The 23,812-nt window shown below is 39.8% G+C and overlaps 1 protein-coding gene across 4 annotated transcripts in view; it reads right to left on the minus strand.

Moving 5' to 3' along the window:
• Positions 1-23,812, minus strand: part of LOC130434362 (teneurin-3) — a 578,467-nt gene that overhangs the window by 115,177 nt on the left and 439,478 nt on the right. For 3 of the 4 annotated variants that reach the window (XM_056764479.1, XM_056764490.1, XM_056764500.1), the window contains one exon: positions 4,626-4,832. The exons of the other annotated variant lie outside the window; for it this stretch is intronic. In XM_056764479.1, coding sequence (XP_056620457.1) covers positions 4,626-4,832 — 207 coding nt within the window. The remainder of the gene's footprint in view (positions 1-4,625; positions 4,833-23,812) is intronic. 4 annotated transcript variants of the gene reach the window in all.

The raw sequence follows: 23,812 nt of genomic DNA on the forward strand, positions 1-23,812 counted from the left end.
AGTAAAAGTGTGGAAGTATCATTTTTTGAGTTGTTGAGTAAAAAAAACAAAAACACAATTACTATAGTATTAAATACTTTGTATTATTGTACTTTAAAATTTTTGTTTTGTTTCTAAAGTACCATGATTTTGCAGTGACCAAAAAAGTCAAACGAATCAAAACTATCTGATGTTGTATCTTGTTTAAAGTAGCCTCCCTTTGCCTGGATTACAGCTCTTAATCTTGGCACTCTCTCAACTAACTTTAAGAGGCATTCACCTGGGATGCTTTTCTAACTGGAATTCCAATATGTGCTGGCCACTTGGCTGCTTTTCCTTCACTTTCCGTTCCAGCTCATTTAAAAACAATGCTTAAGATTTATCGTACACAACTTATTTTTGGGGCTAAATTAAGGCTTTCGATTGAACTGTTATTGATTGTCAGAAACATACTGTATACTTGGTAACAATTGTCTTCATTTATAGAGTTTAAATATTAAATTGTATAACAATGAAATAAATATATTTACCCTTGACCAAACTGTAATGAGATGTGCAATGCAAGCGGTGGAGACCTAGCCGAAACCCCTCCATGATCGAACATCTCCCACAATGCATTTTCATATATGTTATTCTATCCTGATCTACCCCCCTACACCTCCATTTATCAGAAAAAGGCCCCTTTTGATACAATGGTTCTTCTGATCCGACTCGAGCCCTGATTCATCAAATTTTACAACCCTATTCAACTGTTACTGCCCTCCATCTGGAGCTGGATCATTCTGAAATCTCTCACTGCACACTGCTGTTTGTTTTCCAGCAGGCACTGATTTGGCCGGCTAATTTAAACTGTGGCCCGCAAGCCATATCTCTCTCTCCGTTCACCTCCTATTTTGAGAAAGTTGGGAAGAAAGAGGAGAAATAAAGAAGCCAGAAGGACAGAAACAGTGGGAGCTTAAGCAACCCGCGTGGCATGAGTGAACAAGGCACAGGAGTTGGGCTCCTCCATCGGCTCCGGTAAACGTTATTGGAATTCCTGTGCTATAAAATTGCTGCTTTCATGCCTGCTGCACATGACAATAGCAATCGGTGCGTATGGGAAGAGGAGCTCGACAGGCCCGGCGACCCAAGGCTCGGTTTCGGAAAGTCTGCACCACGGTACACTGGCAGCATCACTCGGCCCCCTGGCTGGCTAATTGACAACAAGAGTCCGTGTTGGATGTGTTACGCAGAGGGTGTGTAATCGCTCTCGACGGACATAGCTTTTGTTCGCTGTCTTTCTGTCCATCTCCTTGATGTCTATTGTGTGTTTTGAGTGAGAGTCTTGACCGGCTGACAACAAAACAGGACGTGTTGATTGTGTCGCCCCCTTTTTCTGAACATGTATAAAAAAGGAAAGTGTATCCATAGTTTAACAGGATAAATGTGTCACTAGGGGTGCCACAATATACCGGTATTGCCAATAACCGTGATATTAAAACACACAATTTTTAATACAGAGGTAAATTCTACACATATGTTAAATAATATAAAGAGTTTTGCTTAACAATGGTCTCTCTGCATCACTCGACTTGTATTTTGAGTATGATTCATTGACCAAAAAGAGCAAAAACACACAATAAACAAAATTTAAGATAACTATGACTAATGGTATTATTTACTACTTTATTAAATAAACCTGTGAAATCTTTGGCAATGATAATTGTATAGTGAAAATCTGATATGGTGATTCCCTATTTGCCAACCTATTACATTTTCATATTCAAATTTTGATTCTATATCCCTAGTTTTTTACAAATTCCCAGAAATGCTAGTAATTGTATATGGAAAAAATCATAGAAAATAACTGTAAAAATGAAACCAATTAAAAAGAACTTTAGGATTTAATGCACTAAAACCTCCTTCAAAAAGAAAACCTAGATCCCTGACCCAGGTTGCCTTTCTGTATTCATTCCTTCAATTCGACTCGTCCCCTCCTCCCTCCCGGCGCTCTATTTCTCCGTCTTTCCCGTTCTCCTTTTTCCCGTTCTTGTTCTGCCTGAGTTCATGTCTTTAATATGGAGGTCTGCAGACAGGAGCCGGCGCACTGACCTGCTGTCTACTCTCAGACTATTAAAACCTGGCCTCTGAGGATGTGAGGTGGAACCTTTTTTTCAACCTCCCTCCTCTCTCTCTTTCTCTCTCCACCCCAATTCCTGTTTGATCTGCTAAGTGGGCCGGGCAGCTTGCATCTCCGCAACGATCAGCAACAGCACCTCCACTCATTACAAATATCGATGATCGCTTCAAATGATGAGACGTCAGGGCTTGGAGTGCTTCCCGATCCCCACTTGACAGCAACACGTGAGTCGGCCTAAAAGACTTATTGGCGGTAAGCTTGGGGTTTCCTAGTCATGCCCACGTCGCCGTAAGTCCAGATGGCTATCGAGAAAGGCCCTCACTTCAGATAAAAGCTCATCCATTATGAGCAGCCTGACACCGATTTTTTTCCCCTTAACCGGAGCTGCTTTTGATTAGAGAATGGATGCCAGCGCACGCGGGAAAAGGGAGGTATTCCTTTAAGGGCTGCATACTGTAAACACAAGGATATGTGTGGTCGGTTTGAGCTCAGAACTAACGTCTGCCAACCGTCCTGATGTCGCTGCATAAAGACATCAAGTTATATTTGCCCTAAAGTGTTCTTAAAACGACTTCGTTTGAGCGCCGCAGAAATTAAGAATTGTGCATAGGAGGGTCTGAAATTCAATTTGCTATGCTATTCTGCCGAATAAACAATGGCAGGGAAACATCTGCGCATTCCCCTTCATGAAGCAAATTTGATCATGCCCATTATGGAAAAATACTATGGCAAATGAAATGTTTCTGTTTAAGGCAGGCTTTTAGAGGTAAGAATACATCAACACCAATGTCAACAACGCAGAGTGAAGAAAGTCGATCTTTGGCAGGTCTAGCGGCGATATGGGATTCCTGGCTGGTTATAATGAACAGTAGATACAGTAAGTTCTGGATTGCATGAAGTATCCATTCGTGTATTTGTTTCAGATGTACTTATAGATTTGTTACGGTTTGTAAGCCAGACGTCTCCGTGCCGACTAACTCGTATTTGCAGAGCAACTTCACTTATATGAGGACTAAACGAAAGCCTTTAAACTCGGCGAAATGAAGGCACCGTATGAACATAAACAACTGTTACAGACCGAATGACGATGAAGTTTTCGAGTAGCTTTACTCTTTGAATATGTGTGATTGTGTATTTTTCCCTTCAGGGCTTGCCGAGAAATTACAAGTTGTGCGCAGCTTTATTTAAAAAATAGATTTATTTTTAATAAACTCTCTCTTCTCCCTCCGCTTTCTTATTTTATTAGTTGTTTAAATCTGATGTGTAAACCATCTCCTAAAGCAGCTTGATGAAAATTCTGTCATCATTAACTCACCCTATAGTCATTTGGTATCTGTATGGCTTTATTTCTTCTGCAGAACACAAAAGAAGATATTTTGAAGAATGTTGGTAAATGGACTATGGTGGTACCCATTGACATGCATTGGTTTTGGGTCCACACAACAGAAACAAATGGGTATTGCGCCATTGTTCAGTTACCCGCATTCTTCAAAATATCTTCTTTTGTGTTCTGGAGATCACAGAAAGTCATACAAGTTTGAAATGACAAGGGTGAGTAAACAATGACAGCATTTTCATTTTATCCCTTTAATAGACTGATTTTCCCAAAATATATTAACTTTGTGGCTCTTTGGGACTATCAAAACATTGCAGTTTATACATCCTAAGTAGCACAGAACAGAAACAGAATCATTGGTTAAGTCATGTGCGTAAATTATGAGTGAGACTATTTATTCTGACTAAAAGCAATCTTCCCCACCAACTGTCTCCCAATCGGCAGGGCCATTAACTGTGTAGACGGGTTGAGGAGCCGTGGCTGTTACTGGCCACCTGCTGAGGCACATGGTCACAAACACAGCGACTGCGTCTGATTCTCAACAACTATGTCAATGAATCTCCCACATGAAAGTAAGCTGAAAGATCGGCTGGTGGGACTAAAGATGATGTTGCTGAAGGCAGCTGGAGCTCCTAAGGCTCTCCAACAAAGACAACGAGGTCACGGAGCATGAGGACAAGTACACACCAGCGGTGTGTTTGTTTGTGTTAGTGTTCACGGAGAGAAAATAAGCCGAAAACAAAAACAGGAGGAGGCTCTGAGCATAGCTGCTGGAGAGATGGAAAGAGAACACATAAAACAGAATGAGCCCTGAGTAAAAACACACTAGCACGCTGTTTGGTACTTATTTTAAAACCCTCCGCGTTTCACGTTGCCGTTTCAATCAAAGTTCAGGCAAATCAGAACTAGCCGCTTTCCGCCGAATATGATTTTGAGCATGCAAATTGGTTTAAGAGGTCCAGAGTCATTTTATAGACAAAACCGGTTAAAACCCCCCTAATTCACCTAGAGGTTGAGCACCGTTGATTGGATGTGACATTCTCAAATAAAACTTTCCGCAAGCTCTGCATACAGTTCACTCCAGTGGTTTTCACTGGGAACTCACAGTCTTTACGCGTTTCTTGATTCGCAAAGAGTGGAAGAAAGAAAGACAGACACGGAAAGAGAGAGAGAGAGAAATGGTCATCTTACCATTACAGCTGTGGCTGGGGCCAGGCTGTATAACAGGTCTATAGTGAGCGGCCACGTACTCCTCTTCCGAATCAGAGTCCTGCGCCGCCTGCGTGGTGGCATTACTTAAGAGGGAACTCTGGTTGTCATGGAGATTGGGTGAGGGTGGTTGAGAATGGGAATGCTCAGTGACTGATGGACTGGAGAGAGAGGATGGCATGGGAGAACCTAAAGAAAAGAAAGCCACTTTTAACCAATGTCTAACAAAAATGAAAAAATGCTAAAAAAATCTGTGAAAAAATAAAACTGAGAAAACTGTATTACTCGAAATGATGATAAATAAAGAAACCAACATAAATTAAAATAAAATATGTTTACAAAGATTTAGAATTTTGTAAAGGTTGTTTTTGGTCGTTTATTTCAAATTGGGATAAAAAGAATGCAGAGAAAATCTCCATAACTACAAACAATAGCAAATAGCAAAGAATGAAGGTTTATGGTCCGTATGATTAAGTATTCCGTTGCTGTTATTGTTTTGCTCCACTTGCTGCGGTTTCATGAAGTTGGAAATGTTTTCTACAATACCCACAATTGTCTTTAAGGCTATTACACTGGAAAGTTTGCATGAAGTTGTGTGACCAAGAACCCCCCTGTCTCTCTCTCTTTCTCTCTATGCCCAGCTGAAACAGATAGACAAATACACACACGTTCCATGGCTGCCAAATTCACTTTATCTTCATCTCGGATGTTGCACCGCTTGTAGTACATTTACCATCAATTTAGCTTTTGACAAATGGACACTGTTACAGGCGCACACACACACACAAACAAACAAACAAATAAACAGATGACTACACTTGGTACTATTCGATATTACCTGGAAAAATATCTAGTTTCTAGGTAATCAGAGGTCTGTAGTACAACACAGTGCAGTAAATATATGGCCATACATTTTTTAAAAGCAAATTTCATATTCCAATTCTTGTTTACAATTATGAGTAACTGCAGAAACATGTTGCAGGTTGGCTTGATATTTAATTATTTCATTTTAATAATAATTATTATAATCTATTTTGAAAATGATACTTAATTTAAGCCACATACAACTTCTACTAAATTATTATTTATAAATTTACACTAAGCAAACGTAAACATAAAACTTTAAAACAAATGTATATGTATAAATAAAAAATACACTGTATAGAATTTATAGAATTTATTAAATCTATATTTGAAGAGTTTGTTTCCAAAATGGGATATCTCCGTTTTAAAAATGCTTTCTTATGTTATCATGTTTTAATGTCTTTTATTGTGTTAGTTAGCTGTATTTTTTCAGTTATTATGGCTTAAACAAAACAAACCAACTGCAGTATTATTGATATTAATTGAAAGGCATTACAAAAAAAACAGGATTTTTTAAAAATTCCTCATTTCGGAACCAAACTCTTTGTTTGTTTACACACATATATATATATATATATATATAATTTTTAAAATAAATATGTGTAATCTATAACATCACATATACAAATTAACAATAAATATAAATTTTACTGTGCATAAATGCAATAGTTCTTGCTGTAAGGAATGGCTTTGCTATTTACCTTTCTCACACAGTTCTGAAGCCCGTCTTACAGCGCCCATAATCACCTTTCAAACCTATAAGCAGCCTCTAAGGAATATGCATAGCCAGTCACACCGCTCTGACCTGGTCTCAGTGCCACTATTTAACATATAATAAGAGCTTATCAGACATGGTTTAGGACCCCTGATCCGAGAGCAGTCAAAGGCAAAAGGTGAAAGCAGTATTTGAATGATAATTAAATGACTGACTCCTAGCGCCTTTTCATGGAAATGGACACACTCCTGAGACGACAAAGTCACCTCCACTTCTGCGGCATGTGTTTTATAGTCCTGCATGTACCCTAACAGCCTTCCTTTGTTTACAGTCAATGCATCGTGAAGGAGCATAGAAAAGGTAAAAGACATCCAGAATGTGTGTGAAAGAGAGATAGAGAGAGAGAGAGAGAGAGAGAGAAAGAGAGAGACAAAGAGCGAGGGAGAATTATTACTTGGTAATTATTGGGAGCTTTATTTATATATTTGTGATATGAAACACAATTACAGGCGAGTCCTGTGGGAGCCGTGCTCACACCAGCCTGCCCATCCCGACCAACAAATTAAGTGCCATTAACATTATGTGCTGCCACTGATACACGCTTGTGTGTGTTGGTTGTACTAAGCTCGGACTGACTAAAGCACAAGAATGGAATAATAAAGGTTATTAACCCTACATCCTTAAGCATACATTACGCTGATATGAAAGACAATTTGACAACATATTTTTGTATTATAAATAACGCCTCATGCACAGTTTAATTAATTAAATATTTTCATAATTAATTTTAACCACCGTAATGATAGTGATGATTAATGCATTATACATTTAAAAAGAGTAAATATGAATGTCAGTCCTAAATAAAGTTTAGTGGTAAACATCAGTTAATGCATTAGCTAACTTATAATGAATAATAGTTCTGCGGCATTAGTAGCATCAGTTCATTTTAATTTCGAACTAAATACTAATACATTCTTATTAACTGTTAATGCCTCATGAACATGAACACTAACGAATATCATAAATGCTAAAAAATCATATTGCACATTGTTAGTTCATGTTAGCTAATTCATTTGATGTTAACAACTACAAAACAATTACCCTATAAAAATAATGCAAAATACAGTGTCATTCAGTTACATTCAAATTCAAATACAGCACGTTTTTTGTTTTCAGTTGGATGCAGCTGTCTCTTATAAACAATACACTGAACTAAAGGAAATCACTGTAACAGTGAGCAAGTCAATGTAGTGGCCACTGTGTAATCCTGCTGTTTTTGTAGCTTTTTAAAATTCACCCCCTCCTTCTCTCTCTCACTCAGTCACTCTCTTCTGTCTTTCTTTCGTTCTCTCTCCATCTGTGACAACCCCTAGCACTGTTTGTGGTTTCATGCCAACCTGCTCCATCATCACATCTACTGCATGCCTTTAGAAAACACACATACGCACACATGAGTGGAGATAAAACACAGATTGACCCTCTCTCTCTTGTGTAATGATTTGAGAAAGCAGACAAAGAAGTTGAACACGGCCCATAATCCATTGCAGCTGTCAATTAAAGCCGAGAAGAGAAAGCTGGAGAGATGAAGCCGCTGTGGTGCCGGGAGGCAAGTGTTATATTCTTTATTTTCCCAGTACACAAACAAACCCACTCCTAAAAACAATGGAAATAAAGGAGGGTTGAACGCAAACTTGTTCCAAGAAGTGCTTGCGGAAAAGTTCCGCACTCGGACTAGACCATAAAATCAAACACAGGTGCACACAAAGCGTATGAAGCGGTATTGGTACGCGACTCTCTGAAAAATGTGATTGTTGTGAAAATCAATGAATCCCCCCAAGATTTTGGGTTGGCAGAACACTGTTGAGAGAGTGGCAACGTGTCCGAAATATAAATCTGTTAAATGTATAAATGTTAAATAAATGAGCATTAATATTACTCTAACATTAGGCTGTTTACGGTTGCCAAGCAACACTGCAACCTAACGCATTAACACAAAACGTGTGGTCGCAGTTGTGCATTTGTAGTCATTTCACAGAGGTTCTGAAATCTAATCAAAATTTAAAGTGGGATCTTTTCGTTTTCAAAAACTGATTTAACTGCAACGCCCAAGCCCACCGTCACACGTAACCGAAACCTGTAAATACAGCATCCAGTTCCACAGCCATCCGAACACCCACCAACACACACTGTCAGTGATCAGGGTATTATTTCCACAGCCTCATCATTCCACGGCAGTAAACTAAACGTGCTTGTTTGTCATTCATTGATTTTTTTCCCTTCTCCTTGTATGATTTTGCACGGGAATTCTTCTCTTTTTTTCCGCGTGACACTGGGTCAAACCTAATCAGCAACTTCCTGTGCCGCTGCACGTGTCTGTGCATGCTGTGTGTGCAACCTGTCTCATCCGCTGATCTCTGCTGCCTTCTCATCCCCGATCTTATATGCAGGCCTCTAGGTTTTCATATTCTAATCGATAGCAACCCGTGCCGCTGTGCTAACAGGAGCGCTTTGGAAAAGCCGTACTGCTGAAATCACTAACCATCTGTCTTCTCTCTCTCTTTCACCATCTCTATGTCTGTTTTCTGGTCCTCGGTGGACAGCAGCGAGCACAAAGAAGGCTGAAGGCCACACTTTGTAACTTGCCTCAACAAGAACAATGTGCGAATAAATCATACACATACTGTATGCACACAAAGCCTGTGGTTTGATTTTTTTTAATATTCTGACAATCAGGAAAGAAATGAATTCATGCTAGGGGGCAGAGAAAGGGGTGGGGTTTAAGAAATATCGAAATTAAGGTCTAGATTGAAATTTCTTTAAGGAAAATCAGTGCCTTCAACGGCCATCTTGGTAATGCTCCCTAGCAGCTACTGTGTTTTCTATGTAGGTACTAGGCATCCTTTAGACTGTCTATCAAGATAACATTTCCATAACAGAATGCGTTTAACATAAAAAATTACTGGCTCTTATGACTGTAAGGCGGGACTTGCAATGCCACGGCTGCCATGTTGAGTTTATGATTTCTCAGTTGGTTTTGTCTTTTTTATAATGTCTCTGGTCCATTAGGGGTTGAGAGTTTCACAAGAGCTATTGACATATCACAGACAAAAAGCTGAACACAGACTTAGATGCATATGAAATGAACCCCTGAGAAAAAAAGCGACTTGATGAATCAGATGGGACGAAAAAAGAACCATGTGAAGTTGGATTCCGAGTTTCGCGTGGCTGTGTGGACCCCCCACAGGGGGGTCTCACTGACTAACACACGACAAAAGCTACATCAAACTGAGAACTGCATATGGGAGACCGAAGAAAAGATGGAGAATGGATTAGAAGCCTTTAGAGATTAGACGTCCATTATAACTAATGCGTTGCTATCGTTGTGCTGATGCTAATGGACATATGGTAATGACAATTGTTGGTCACTTGAATAATAAGAGGATGCTGTATAATTATCATTAGACGTGTCTTACCGCAAATCATTTTTAGAAGAAACACTTGATAAAACACACAGGGGACAACATGATGCAGTACACTTGAAATGACATTCAGGGTTGTTGCTGTTTGAGTTCTTGTGAAGACACACTAGTACTCAACACTCGTGCCGGAGCTCTAAATCAGGCATTTCAATCATTTTAACTCCCTGACAGCAATAAATTCAAAAACACATATTAGCTGGAAAACAACAGTCTGAAGTCATTCGTTTAATCATTTTCGATCCATCCAACTGATGGTTCCAAAAACATTCTCACAATTTTCACAGAACATCGCCATCTGTATGACGCTGTTATAAACAGTATTTAAACACGCAACAATATTATTCAGTACATTAAAGAAAAGTAAAATGACTTAGCAAAAGATTACTGAAGGAGTGAGAAGGAGGTTACTGTATCAGACTGATCTTTCAGTTTTATCCCTTTTTCATTCCTGTCTGTAGAATTTTTGCCTTTTGGAAATACACAACACACACACACAGGGGAGATGCGGGTTGAACACCAGAGAGCTCGAGACTGTTTGTGTCTCTTGGAGTGGAACAATGCCTCCAGTATCCCTCGCTTTCTGCGCTCCCTCCTTTCGCTCCCTCTATCTTTTTCATTTTCTTTCTCTGTAGCTAGCGCCCCTCTTCCCCTTCGGGCGACATGTGAAATGAAGCGGGATGGTCCCTCAGTGGTGAGGAACAGATAAAGAAGGAGAGAGAAGAGGAACACGAAAATGGTCGAAGAAAGCGATAGACTTATACCCGTACACCTGGGACCCCTGTTCTGGCTGGGCTAACATGAGAGAGACGGCCCATGCTCTGACGCTGCTGAAACAGGAAATAGATTCACAGCAGCTTAGCCACACTCAGAATTAACAACACACCTGTCTTCACCCGCTCTGATTCACTGGTCGACAACCAGAGAGCTGTCCGTGCTTTGGAATGTACTGCGAGAGAGGGTAAGTACTTTTTTTACTTTTAAGTCTACGTGGGTGTCTAGCTGTGGTTGGGATGTTACAAATAAATGTGAACAGACTACAAAAAGTGACTGTATGTGAGTTATTCTATAAAATGAGTTATTTGCAGGAAAAAACCTTAACATAAAAAATAAAGAACATATGTTTGCACTTATAAATCCATTAAAAATATAAATTATTTTACTTTAATTTATAAATTATTTTATTCTATTTATTTTCAATTATATAAATAGTATAACTTGGGAAATTCCCTTTTCAAAATGTTTGTTAAGTGTAAAAACCATATCACATTTTATCTTGATAAATATTTAGTGTTAAATTCTAGATTTTTTCAAACAAAAGTTTTATCACCGTACAGATACATACATACACTTTTATTATATTTTTTAAAAACACAAAATAATATTCTTTAATATACGTGTTATTCATTATATTTTTTCACATACTTATATATACTATATTTTGGCTTGCTTTTCAAACATGTCATAATTTTTTTTTAATCAAAATCCAATAACCTGCTTCTCCTGAAACAACTTTCCTTTGCCCTTTAGTCAGCTCATCCTGTTTTACTAGTCGTCCTATCACAATCCAATAAATTCTCAATCAGTAAAATCTATTTCACCGTACATTTTTTTCACAGAATTTCCTGGTTCAATCGTAAATGCATTACAAACACCATTTCATGTTGATTTTCAATATGACAGAATGATATCCCCTGCAAATGTGATCAGGCAAAAATTAATTAAAAACTGCTAAAGATTTTCCATTATGATATTATAAATAGGTGATCAAATATTTTACATGTTATTAAGTGCTAAGGTAAGCCAGGAGGTGATGATCAATACTAGAGAATACAGCCTCGCTATGTCTAAACCTCATTACCAAACACTGTTCTCTGCAAACGCCAATATTTCAGCAACAATCAAATACTGCTCGGAGCTTTCTGTTTCTCTCTGCCTCAGCTCTCAGTCTCCCGCATCTCTATTCAGACTGTCTTATGCTTGTTCTTTGTTTTTTTCTGCTTCCTCGCAGAACCAGAAATTCCTTGTTGCCCCAGAAATAAAAAAGAGAGCAAATCCATAAACTCCAATAGCACTCTCCCTCTCTCTCCTCTTGAGTTCGCCTCCTTCAGTCTATCTTACTCTCTTCTCTCAGATCATCACACATCTAATTCTACTTCATCTCCTTTCTCGTTTCTCCATCTCAGCACTCATTTCCTCCTGGCTTTCTCCGGAGTGCAGACCGGCCAGTGATTCGTCGATAGAACAATGCACGAGTGTGAAAACACACACAACATTTGTAATGATGTAACATGACTCCTCCCATCCCAGAGAAAACAACTACATTCAATCTGTGACAGTACCACACTGTATATTTTGCAATTGTTATGGGAGAATGTGCAGTAATGTTTTCTATAACACCATGTATCTTATACATTTCATATTTCATATTTTTTTCAGTTTTCTTCTTTACGTCTCAACTGCCTGTATTAATATGTATCTCCTGTAAAGCTACATTGCAACAATACCAAACTGTGCGTTAATGCAGTGAATATGACTTGAATTAAATATATTAACATATGCATAAAAACAGAACAAATTGTAATGCTGTAGAAAAGATACATGCTCGAACGAGGGCATATTTTTGAAATTTTATCACAACGAGAACGGGCCGAGGACTGGGTGTGGCGTGGCACCCATGCCGCTCTAGACGAATACGTAGCCTCAGCTTATGTAGCTTCCTTAATGTAATGATGGTTTTGAATGATTACACTTGCTAAATGGAGAAAGAATGTGTGCACCGGATGAAAGAAAAAACTGGACTGGAGCACACAGTAAGTGGAACGGACTTGCAAATGAACTAACAATACTTTTTCATTTGTACCGAAAGTGCCGGAGCGCTGTTCATCTTTGCTCCAGCCCAATTTAAACCCTGAACATTAGAGACCGTCTGCTGGCTAATGATGATGTTATCTGAGGTCTTCGCCCCGTTTGCAACAACACTCCTCAATTCTAGGCCAACTTCCTGTGATCGATCACCCCATGATCCGGGCCCCACCTCCCCTCAAAAAGAAAACATCCCGAAGCACATCTCTGACACTCTGCCTGTCAGCCTCCAAAACCTGGCAAATGAAGACGGATTCTCCTTAATTGGGTTTGGGATGACTTCAGCGCGTGCGTGATGATGGGGGAGAGCTATAATTCCGCCATTATGATCCGGAGACAGCCGTGTTTCATTCCCGCACAAAGTGCACTATTCGATTTACAATGATTCATGCCGCAGCGATGTTAATGGTTCAGACGGAAGCGTGCGGAGAGTGTACTGTATAGGCTAGCATTGATAAATAGAGCTAACTCCAGTGTATGATTAGACACATAATCGCTCTTATGAAACTAAGACAATATATAAATAATTCACAATCAGTCGTCGCAGCAAAATGCATTCGTTTCAGTGCAGCCGTGTGCGTTTAGCGAGTTTGAAAGAGATAGTTCTCTTAAAGTAAAAATTCTGTTAGGCCAATTCCATGCAAATGTCCACTTTAAGTTGAAAAGTTTTTCAAAGGGGATGATTTCAAATATTTGTAGGTAAAGCAACAATATGTGTAAATGATAACAGTTTTTCATTTTGGGTGAACCATTTCTTGATATTATAACAGAATTTAACACCATCAGATCAAGCTATCCGAACTGTTGTCCACGGCAATCTTCCAGTACGAAAATAAATAAGTTGAGAAAGCTAGAACAAAGAATTATTAGAGACTGTTGGAGGTCAGTAAATGAATGGTTGAAATCAAGACAGTATGAAAAGATTCCAACTGGAGAAAACGTTTCTCCAAACGAAACTGCATTGCTCTACCACCATCAAAAACAACACCCGCTAACCAACAAGGTCATTTCATGATGAAAAAATAAATACAAATAATAAATACACACTTGTGCATACAAGGTTCCACATTTCCAAAGAGTTCTGCCTCGAGTCTAATTGGGCCCGTTTTTGCTCATGAAAGCCAAGGAGTCCTCATCAACACATGTGCTGTTAAAACAGCCAGGGCTTGCCCAGTTTACTGCTGTAACCAACAAATGGGAACAGCAGGGGGCTAAGCCTGGTAACACACACACAATCACTTGCCCAATTGTAATAAACGGTGCGGGCAGGGTCCCTCCGTAAGCCAAAGAGAGTGGGAGAGTTCTTCTGCGCCTGAGAAATGTAGAGACGATGCTCGTGGAGATCTTTGATATGCAGATATTGTAAACGCACACATACATATGGAGTTGTGTGTATTGTAAGAAGAGTCCTTTAACCAATGCGTATAATGAGTTGGGAACGACACATGATGTTTTGAATTCCGAGTCGTGTTGGGAGGTTTCAGTACTGAGCCAGAATGAGGGATTTAACAAATGCAAAAATATGTGGCTGGGTTCAGCCCAAGTGGTTAACAAAAGCAGGTCGATCCACACCAGCTGGAGATAAGATGGTTTTATCAACTCTCTTCCAAATACAGCTATAGGCTGTATAGAAATGTAAGATGATGCAAAACATACCAGGCGATGATGGTAAACCAACATGGCCCTTCTGGTGAAGCTTGCTGGCCAAGGTTATGATGCTGGTTAGAATAAAGCACCTAAAGGGCCAAAAACAGCACAACGAGTTCCCACACTGGGGATCAGTGTCCAAACACAAAAGGAAAAAGACAGACAGACAGATTTATTATGAATAATATGTGAAACACGAGTAAAATGATGGAGGTCAGGGTAGTACCCAGGCCGCAATCCCCCCATTCTAAACTTTGCGCCTCCCAAATCCAACCTCCTCACCAATCCGCCATACAAAGTATCTGACCCACTCACACCCCAGCGGCAGCAAACTAGAGTAGCCACAATCTGCCATTTTTTTCACTTTCTAACAAACACTAACTCAAATGCAACAGCAGAGATTGATTGTGCCCTTGCATGTTATCAACATTAGACATTAGGACAATTGAGTTAAGTAAATCCATTCGATTATTACACCGTGCAATACAAAGACAACCAAAGACTTCCTAAGACATGGGCGAGTAAATAAAGATGCCCACTGAGATCAAAAGGTTTAAGTAGTTAAGTCCTGGTGAAAGACCCGCTCATCCAGAGGTGAAGGGTTGAGCTGAGGGGTCAGAGAAAAAGACCTAATCCAACCCACTTTAGGTGAGAGAACGGGATCAATCAACAGAGGAATTAGGGTGAGGAGAAACATAGAAAGTATTACAACTGACACATTTATGTGTGAAAGAAAGAGAGAGAGAGAGAGATAGTGGCTGGTCGCCATTTGCCTTTTTTACGGTGCCGTTTCATGTGCTGTTAAGCAGCACCTTCTCTTTCACAAGCCTGTTTTTGGAGGCAAAACAAAGATGAATGACTTGTTAAATAAAATTTTATAGCGACCGGTGAGTGACGCTGATTACCTCTCTTTACACCGAGGCCATTGTGATAGCTGGTAATTTCAAGAGTTTAAAAAAAAGTGAGAGGTTTGTCGAGAATGGAAACGAGCTTGGAATGAAGAAAAGGGTACAATGGCTTCTTTGCATGCGCTGAAAAGAGAGAAAATGTGCTATCGCGAATGCTGAGCTATTGATCTTGCTATCTACCCGCTCCCCCTTTCTTTACGCTACACCACATTGCTACATCCACACACACACACACACAAAATCAATAAACAAAAGCCAAAATATCCACCCCTTTATTTCGCCATTTGATGATACTCGGCTAAAATGCATTTGCAGACATACTTTGTGGGTGAGTACAGTTTAGTTTGCTGTTTAGTATGTTGTGGTGCGGTATTTTTATGAGCCATTAGGAGTGTTGGGAATCGACCCGCAAGTATGGATGGGAAATCATTCAAAATCCTATGTAAAACATGCTTTTTCCAGGAACAAAAGCACCATTTCTTAGACACTGCCAAAGTGTGTCCGTGTACAAACACAACGCTAATTAAAACACATTGGGCTCTTACGTTTCACAATGGAGCAGGTACCGCCACCGTGCTATGAAGACGTAGCCGGACAGCACATAATAAATTAGCTTGTTGCTCCAAATAGCAGTTTTCCTTCCTTTTGTCTTTAATAGAGCGTGCTGTGAGCAATTACCTCTGTGGAGAGGCCTAATCTCTCAACATTAAACCAACCAGCACCGCCGATGCAACCTCCTGGGCAAAATAGCTGGCTGAGGCCTCTCAAAGGGTGTAATCTCACATGCACATGCACACGTACACAAACACCAGAGCCTTTCATTATCTCCATCCCCAGCGAAAACAAAATCAGTCTAGGAGCTCCCCACCAGCCAGGACGAGCAGCACACCTACCATACGGCCCACATGAGACCGCGGCCAGGGACCAATCAGAGGTGTGAAGCCGGTCACTGTGGGAGAGCAGGCCGGGAACAGGCCACAGCGGAAGTTTCAAGGGGATTCATCAATCACAAATCATCCTGCATGGTGGAACAAGCGGGTCCCTGAGCGGTAACGGAGGAAATAAATTAGACTCTTGATTTCTGTTATTCTGAGATAGAGAACAACAATGAACTGAAGTTGGTTTTGATCTTGTATATGTCAATATACATAAAGATTTACAGAGAACAGAAAAATTGGCAAACAAGCACTTTGGGGGCTCTTGCGTGTCTGCATCAAACAATGCATTCATATATGAACTATAAATAAGATTTGCTGCTAAACAAATTTAGAACATGCGAGTGTTTTCAAACTTGATGAATACAGAGTTTTAGAGAGACAATAACCACTAATTCACAGCTAGTTCCTAAAAGGGATACTTCAGACAAAAATGAAAATGTTGTCATCATTTACTCACCCTCAAATTGTTTCAAATCTGTATTAATGAATTTTTTCTGATGAGGACATATAAATATTTGGAAGAACGCTTGTAACCAAACAGTTCTTGGCCACCTTTGACAACCAATCATGTCTTTGTTCTGTTCAACACAAAATAAGATATTTTGAACAATGTAGGAAAGCAAACATTCTTCATAAATATCTTTCTCTGTGTTAATCCGAACAGAGAAGTGGGAAGCAATTTAGAACAACTCGAGGGCGAGTAAATGATGAAAACATTTTTATTTTGGGGTGAACTGTCCCTTTAAACGTGATTGGTCGAGTGTACAAAGAGTCGTGATATTCAAAAAAGCAATTAGGTTTCTTACAACAGAATTTGTAACTATTTTATGAAGTGGCTAATTCGTACAATATGATGCATGATTATTCAAAAAAAGCTAAACTGAAGCCCAGCCTCAAAACCATCAGTAGCGCAAAAGCAAATGATACCATACAAATTTATACGAAATTAGCTAACTACTAGATAGTGTTGGATATTCAATAGTATCATATCGAGTAATTTTGTTGTCTTGTATTTCAGGCAGCATCACTGTTTTCTAAATTAATGAGTAATGGCAGTGCTTTAACTGGGTCATTCAGAGGTATCAGACAGCATATCAGAGGCTCATCTATACAGTCAAGCCCCCTCAGGGTCAACCTCAGCTGGCTGGAATATTCACCCCGCCACAATACTCTGAGGTGTTAGAAACCTCTTTTTTTAGCCAGCATGGCTCTTTGGAAAATGGTATGCCGTTGTTGTCTAGTTGGTGGCAATTCTCTGAGAGCAGATGTTCAAATGGCACCAGCTGAGAGGAGAGGGGGAGAGGATGGTGGATTGGGCGGCAAACAAAGAGAGACCTGCCTCGCGCACCAGGACCAACAATGGAGAGACAACACATCTGTCCAGAGATGAGCACAGCGGGAAGAAAGGCGCGAGGACATCTGCAGAATGCTTCTACCACCTCTGCGCACGGGGCTTTCATCTGTCTGTTGGCGGCGAGAAAATATGTACACTTCCCTGTGGAGCGTCTGCAGCAAAGACGCGGGCTGATGCTGGGCGTCAGATGGAGCGGCGGGTGTTGCGTGCCCGTGCATCTGGCCTGGATCTCAACAGAGGCCATTGAGCCCCGAAACATCCAGGCAAGCACACTCCTTTAGATACACATCCGCGGCTTAGAGAGCCACTGTCAGACAACCGTGGTAAACACGCCTCAGATCCCTGATAAAGCTCTCCACAAAAGAGCCCATCTGCGCGGGCGTGGATGTGTATGTATGCACGCATGAACGCGTTCTTCTTCCTCAAACAACCTCAAAATACAGCTTATCTTGACAACAAACAACATGGCTGTCAAGTTGCACACACCCAACACACGAGAAACTGAAGGAGTCGATTTTATGGGTCTGCCGAGACCAGCTGGGTGATTCTAAGTTATGGCGGAAGGTAAAATCTGGAGAATAGTTCATACTAAAACTTTAAAGTAGGAAATAGATACATCAAAAAATAAGATTTCTGAAATATAAACACTGGAATGATGTACGTAAATACATTTAATGTTTTGAAATAATGACAATGCTAGTGTATAGCATTTCAGTAATGAGAATTGGTATCAGTGGTATCATTGATAAGATATTCCCACAATGTAGCAACATTTAAACGCTGCAAATAGGATTATTTTTCCCATGCTCCTATGAATATACCCACACGGCGAAGAAAATGCCAAACAATATAAAGTTTCCTGCAAGAAGGGAATAAGAATCCGAGCGAATCAATATCTCGCTCTGCCTTTTGATCCCCATCACCTAGCAGTATATCAGACACCAGATCCCATACAGGGAATCGGTTTCGTTTTGACCGAGTGCTCTTCAGATCAACATGTGTAAATGTGTTTCCTGTAATGGCAGAGCTGGATATTTATGATAGCTGTTCCTCATCAGATAAGAGCCTGCAGTTCCACCTACAGGATCACTTTTCTCCTCACCTCTGTGTATCTCTTTCTCTGCCTTTTACTTTTTATTTTTTTTGCAGTAGGATTCAGCTCTGGTTACAGCCACTAAAACAGACGTTTTTCTTCTTTCTTTCTGGGTTTTTAAAGGTCTTCCCCAACGTTCCCCCGTTTCCAAATTTCCACTGCTGTCCTCGGTTTAACCTCGGTTAAAATGTAATACTCTCATTCCGTCCAGACACCAATCGAGACCTCGCTCTCTTTCTTTTTCTTTCTCTCCTCTCCTTTCAGTGCGGCAAATTTAATTTACTTGGCAATCGCTGGCTGAATTGATAATTGAATGGTAATTAAATAGAATATGAATTCACTGGCATGATTTGCTCTCTGTTCAATGTGTTGGATAGATTCAGTGACCACTGGACACTGCTCGTACCTGCAGGGTTTATTTGCCAAAGAAAGAGTCTGGGAGCTTCGACCGGGGTGGGGGAGATTTTCAGGAAGCTGCCCACACACAACAGCCCCTCTGTCTGCCCGGGTTTCTCTTAGGGGGGGTGTCTCTGTGGCCCTTTCACAAATTACCCTCTCTGTGTGTGTGAACATGGGAAGGAGTTTGTTAACATGGCAGGCTGCTGAGTGGCAGGGGCCTGTCCTAAAGGCTGGAACGCTTGTCAGATGCTCTACAATCCCCCAAAAGCCCCACGGTACAAATCTGCTCAATTGTGAGAGAATCAATACGATGCTCGGATGCAGGTTCCTTGGGCGCTGGTGAACATCACATCAGTTACTCTGCAGTTAAACCTCACTTTATCCAGGTTAAGACAACGCCGCTGAAACAATTTAGAACCAAATTGTTCAAGGCAACAAAACTCAAAGCAGATTAAAGATTAGCATACCATTAAAAAAAGACGTGGCTGAAGACAAATAATGAAGAGGTATCTACAAAACAGGTAAACACAAATACAAATACTATTCATGGCTAAAAAATATGCTTATTTTAAATGCTAAAGATTTTATAGTAAAACAATTGGAACATTACTCTATAGACGATTTATCGGTCGCATGCGCCTGGCCCGCAGTTATCTTTTGTTGTTATTTTATATTTAATCTACATTAAAATTATTAAATAAATATTAATATGTTATTGTAATATGTAATTGCATTGAATTACATTACAACTACTCAACAGCTATTATTTCTTTACAGAGGTCTACCAGAAGTTACGTTTGGGCAACATAACGTTTATGTTGTTGCTGCTGAAACCGTCTAAAGAAATCCATATAGTCATTTTCTATATTAATATATTTTACAGCTGTTTCACCTGTATACATGTCTGTAATGTCCTTAACATGGAAACTGTGCTTGCAGAAAATTGCCCCAAAAATATTTACTATGTATGAATATTTGTGCACAATACTAACTATATGTATTTTGATGAGTTTACCCAAAATGAAAATTCTGTCAACATCTCACCCTCTTATCATTTCAAACCTTTATGACTTCCTTCCTTCCGCAGAACATAAAATAAGATATTTTGAAGAAGGTTGGTAATCGAACAGCACAGGACCCTATTCACTTCTCTTGTATGGACACAAAAACAAAGCAAGTGAATGGTGTCCAGTTAAAAACATTTTCAAAATATCTTCTATTGAGTTCAGCAGAAGAAAGTAAGTCATACAGGTTTGGAATGACAAGGGTGGGTAGATTTTTTTTTTAAATAAATCGATTCAGGTCTCAAGTGCACTTCTAGATGTGGGGCGCATGGAAATGCTATCTTTATACAACATTTCAATTCAGTGAGTCTCTTTCATATAGGACGCAGCGTATGTAAGCAGTCAACGGCAAAGCTACTCAAGAGGTTTTTGAACAGATCTAATGTCTCAGCCTCTTCTATCACACAACGCTCAACACGTAATGCTAAAGGATGTGTGTGACCTCTGAGCGTCTGATCTCGGTCCACCTGATTGGTTGACCTGGATTCTTTCATCAAAAACGCTGTGGTGATTGTCACAGGGATAATCTACACCACTGGGCGACCAGTGGAATTATAGTGCATTTTTATTCCTCTATTTGTGTGTGTTTTGATTCATTCCAGGGACAGAAGGGATAGAATTATCAGATATTGAGGAGATTTGAAGAGCTTCCAACAGGTTTTTTGATGAAATTGAAGGACTGAAATAGGTTATGTCAGGGGCCGTCTGTGAAATATTCCGCTGTCAGCCCACACGCTCTCATTCACGCACGCATGGGCCTAAAGCTCTATTGTGATTGAAAATCAAGCCCTACCTGCATTACCCAACTGATTGATTCAAGCCCGCGCCGCTGAAGTCACAAGCATAAGAAATGCATCCGTGCATGAGGACATAAACAGCCAATGTTAACCCACCGTTAATTTGTTCAATTTAAAAAATTGCTTTTCGGCGTTACGAAACAAATGTGAAGGTAAGGTTAAGCAGGATTTGGAGTGTGTCCATGTAAGATTCTATGTAATAGATATCATATATCCTATAAATAATATATAATATAAATATAATATTGTATACACACAAAGAGGCAGAAATACGGATATCATTTGTTTTCGCTGTGCGCACATTGCGATGAGGTCTTTTCGGAGGATGTTAAAGTCAACTCATAAATATCGATCCTATTAACAGTACCACATTTTCTTAATCAATGTACTTGGAATGTTAAACTTGCTTTGGATGTGAAATTACTTTATTAAAAAAATAACCAATAAAATAACCAATAGCCAAAGAGCTTTTTATAAAACGGTCAGTTCTGGTCCTAGATTTCAATTGGTTGAGCCGAGTTCTTATACATTATAAAACACTACCATTTATAACTGCTGACCGCATAACATAGCTTAAATATCACTTTATTTATTTTATTATATGAAACCTTGCTACGCTTTGCGTCGTCCCACAACACCCTTAACTGTTATATAATGCACTGTAACCCACTGCTTCTTGGGGCTTATTGTATTATTATTCACTTTAAGCTACTTCTACAGTTCAGCCTCTTTAAAATCTTTGCAAATAGTTAACGCAGTAATTTAATTAGAGATTACAATAATTTAATAAGGGCAGCAAGTTGAAATGAAGCGTTTCCATGGGGATACGTTGAGATGCAATCAGGGTTGAACTTGACCTTTAGACTCCCGTCTCTTCAAACCTACATTCAGGTCTGGCTCTGTTCTGCTACGAAAAGCCCACTTCTCACAATCCAATCAATTACAGAGGGATAAAACCAAGGCTCGTCCTACATTTTTTCTCTTTGGCTGAGAAATATGTCACATTACCATAGTAATATGAGTTGGGAATGCTATTTCGCAACAAATGCAAAAATACAGATTCACGTTGAAATTGACGATACACCCAAGATAAAGCTGTTTAGTGCTGTTTGAAAGGTTGAAAGGCCAGCGGTGGGCTGAGTTTGGAAAGCTTGACTAAGTGGCCCCTGGAACAACACAGTAGCCTTCATTAAGAGACGAGCCAGAGCCCGCTTCACTCACTGTTGACTAATGAGAGCGCTGAACATCTCACACACACACCCACTGATGGGTCTCTCATTATGGAGGTGCAGGGTGGTAATGTGGGGCTGAACTCTCCTTTGCATGATAACAATGTCAGTTTGTACACACATAGTTCCAGTGCGCATTAACATGCACACTTCTTCTCTAACACACTCACGAACCTTCACAGCGAACAGGCTGGAAAGGTAAACAGGATACTCTGGGCCTTTAGAAAGCTAAAATAAATGTTAATTAGCCATCCGTTTCAGCAGGATGTGCAGTAACAAAGTCCCTGGTCGCACTCTCGACCAGAGCCAAGGAGATGTTTTTGGGCTGTTTAACGTTACTGGGACACTGTGTGTTCAAGCAACTCTGTAAACAGATGGTGATTAACCATAAAAAACGAAAGCCTAGCGCACAACAGAAGACTGAGTCAGCAATCATAGTGTCAGAGAGGAGAGCAGTGAGTACAAAACACTGAAATAGACTGAAGAGCTATTTGGGGATAGAGAGAGGGGTGGACACACCTGTGAGTGTGTGCAAACTGACACAAAGGACGTCTTAATAAAACACCAGCTTTGCTGGAACACCTGAGCAATGATGGGTGATAAATACACTCCCGACAAACATACATTTTCAGAACGTCTCTATATTCTAAAACTTTTTTTCTGTGACTGTGGTACTTTTGTTTAACTTTTTTTGAATGAGTTTGGATTTGATTTTTATGACTGAATTTGATATAATAATGTTTGTGCCAAAAACGTTTTTATAAGAATGAAAAAACTGAGAGCTTGCAACTGCACACCACTGTCATCGAAAATAGGTTTAGCATGCAGAAAAGGATAAATATGCGAAATAAATCTAGAAATAACGTCTATTAAAATCATTTGTTTTTAAATAGTTTACATTTTTATGTTTTTAATAATTAAAAAAGGTATAAACACAAACTCAAATTATTATGCAGATTTTAACTGGTTATCATGATTTAAATGCCTCTATCAACTACTTACAATAGCCTGCTTACATGTAATTTGTAATACTTTCTTTTCTGCGGGTGATTATGTAAATGAGACCATGAAAAATTCAGATGAATAAATAAAAACAAATAAATAAATAACAGCTATTATATACAAATGCACGACTACATTTGTTCCCTCAAGCTCTGTAACCCAAGGTCAAGATGAACACAATAACAAACACCCCACGCACACACATGCATCTACTAACAGCGCGGGTAAAGTCTATCATTAGATCTTCGGGCTACAGGCTCTGAACATCCGCTCGGTGAGCCTGAGGGGGAGGCCGCCGAAATGGCCCTTATTCTTTAAACTTTATCATGCGCGTTCGTATCAGAAGGCTGGAAAAGACGCCTGCTTTTCTGTGCGTTTCAACCTGTGCCACCCGAGTGCTTTTAAGGCTAATGAAAAGCCAGCAGCGGAGAAAACTCAGTCGGGCAGAAGCGGTGCATAAAGAAAGCCATGGAAACACCAGAGACGCATGCGGGATCCCAAACCGTGGCCGTGTACTGGAGCGACGTGGGCTGTTTGACATTGTCTTAGTACGTCGGTTCAGACGACTCTTCATTCTTTACCGCTGGCCAATTCGGTCAGTGGCTAAACTGCAAATGCTGGCAGAACTGTCTCATTGCATGTTATGGATTCGAATCATGTCTTTGAGCGTGTGTGTGACATTTGTCCCACTTGAGTGTATTAACTTTCAGTGTGCCTTCTGAAGTGTGGGATTAAAACAAATAAGGCAAATAAAACAAGCGCTTCTTCAATTGGCAGATCATTTAAATGTATTAGCATTTTAATGAAAAGATAAGGAT

This window comes from Triplophysa dalaica, chromosome 2, assembly GCF_015846415.1.
Source record: "Triplophysa dalaica isolate WHDGS20190420 chromosome 2, ASM1584641v1, whole genome shotgun sequence".
Taxonomy (NCBI): Eukaryota; Metazoa; Chordata; class Actinopteri; order Cypriniformes; family Nemacheilidae; genus Triplophysa; species Triplophysa dalaica.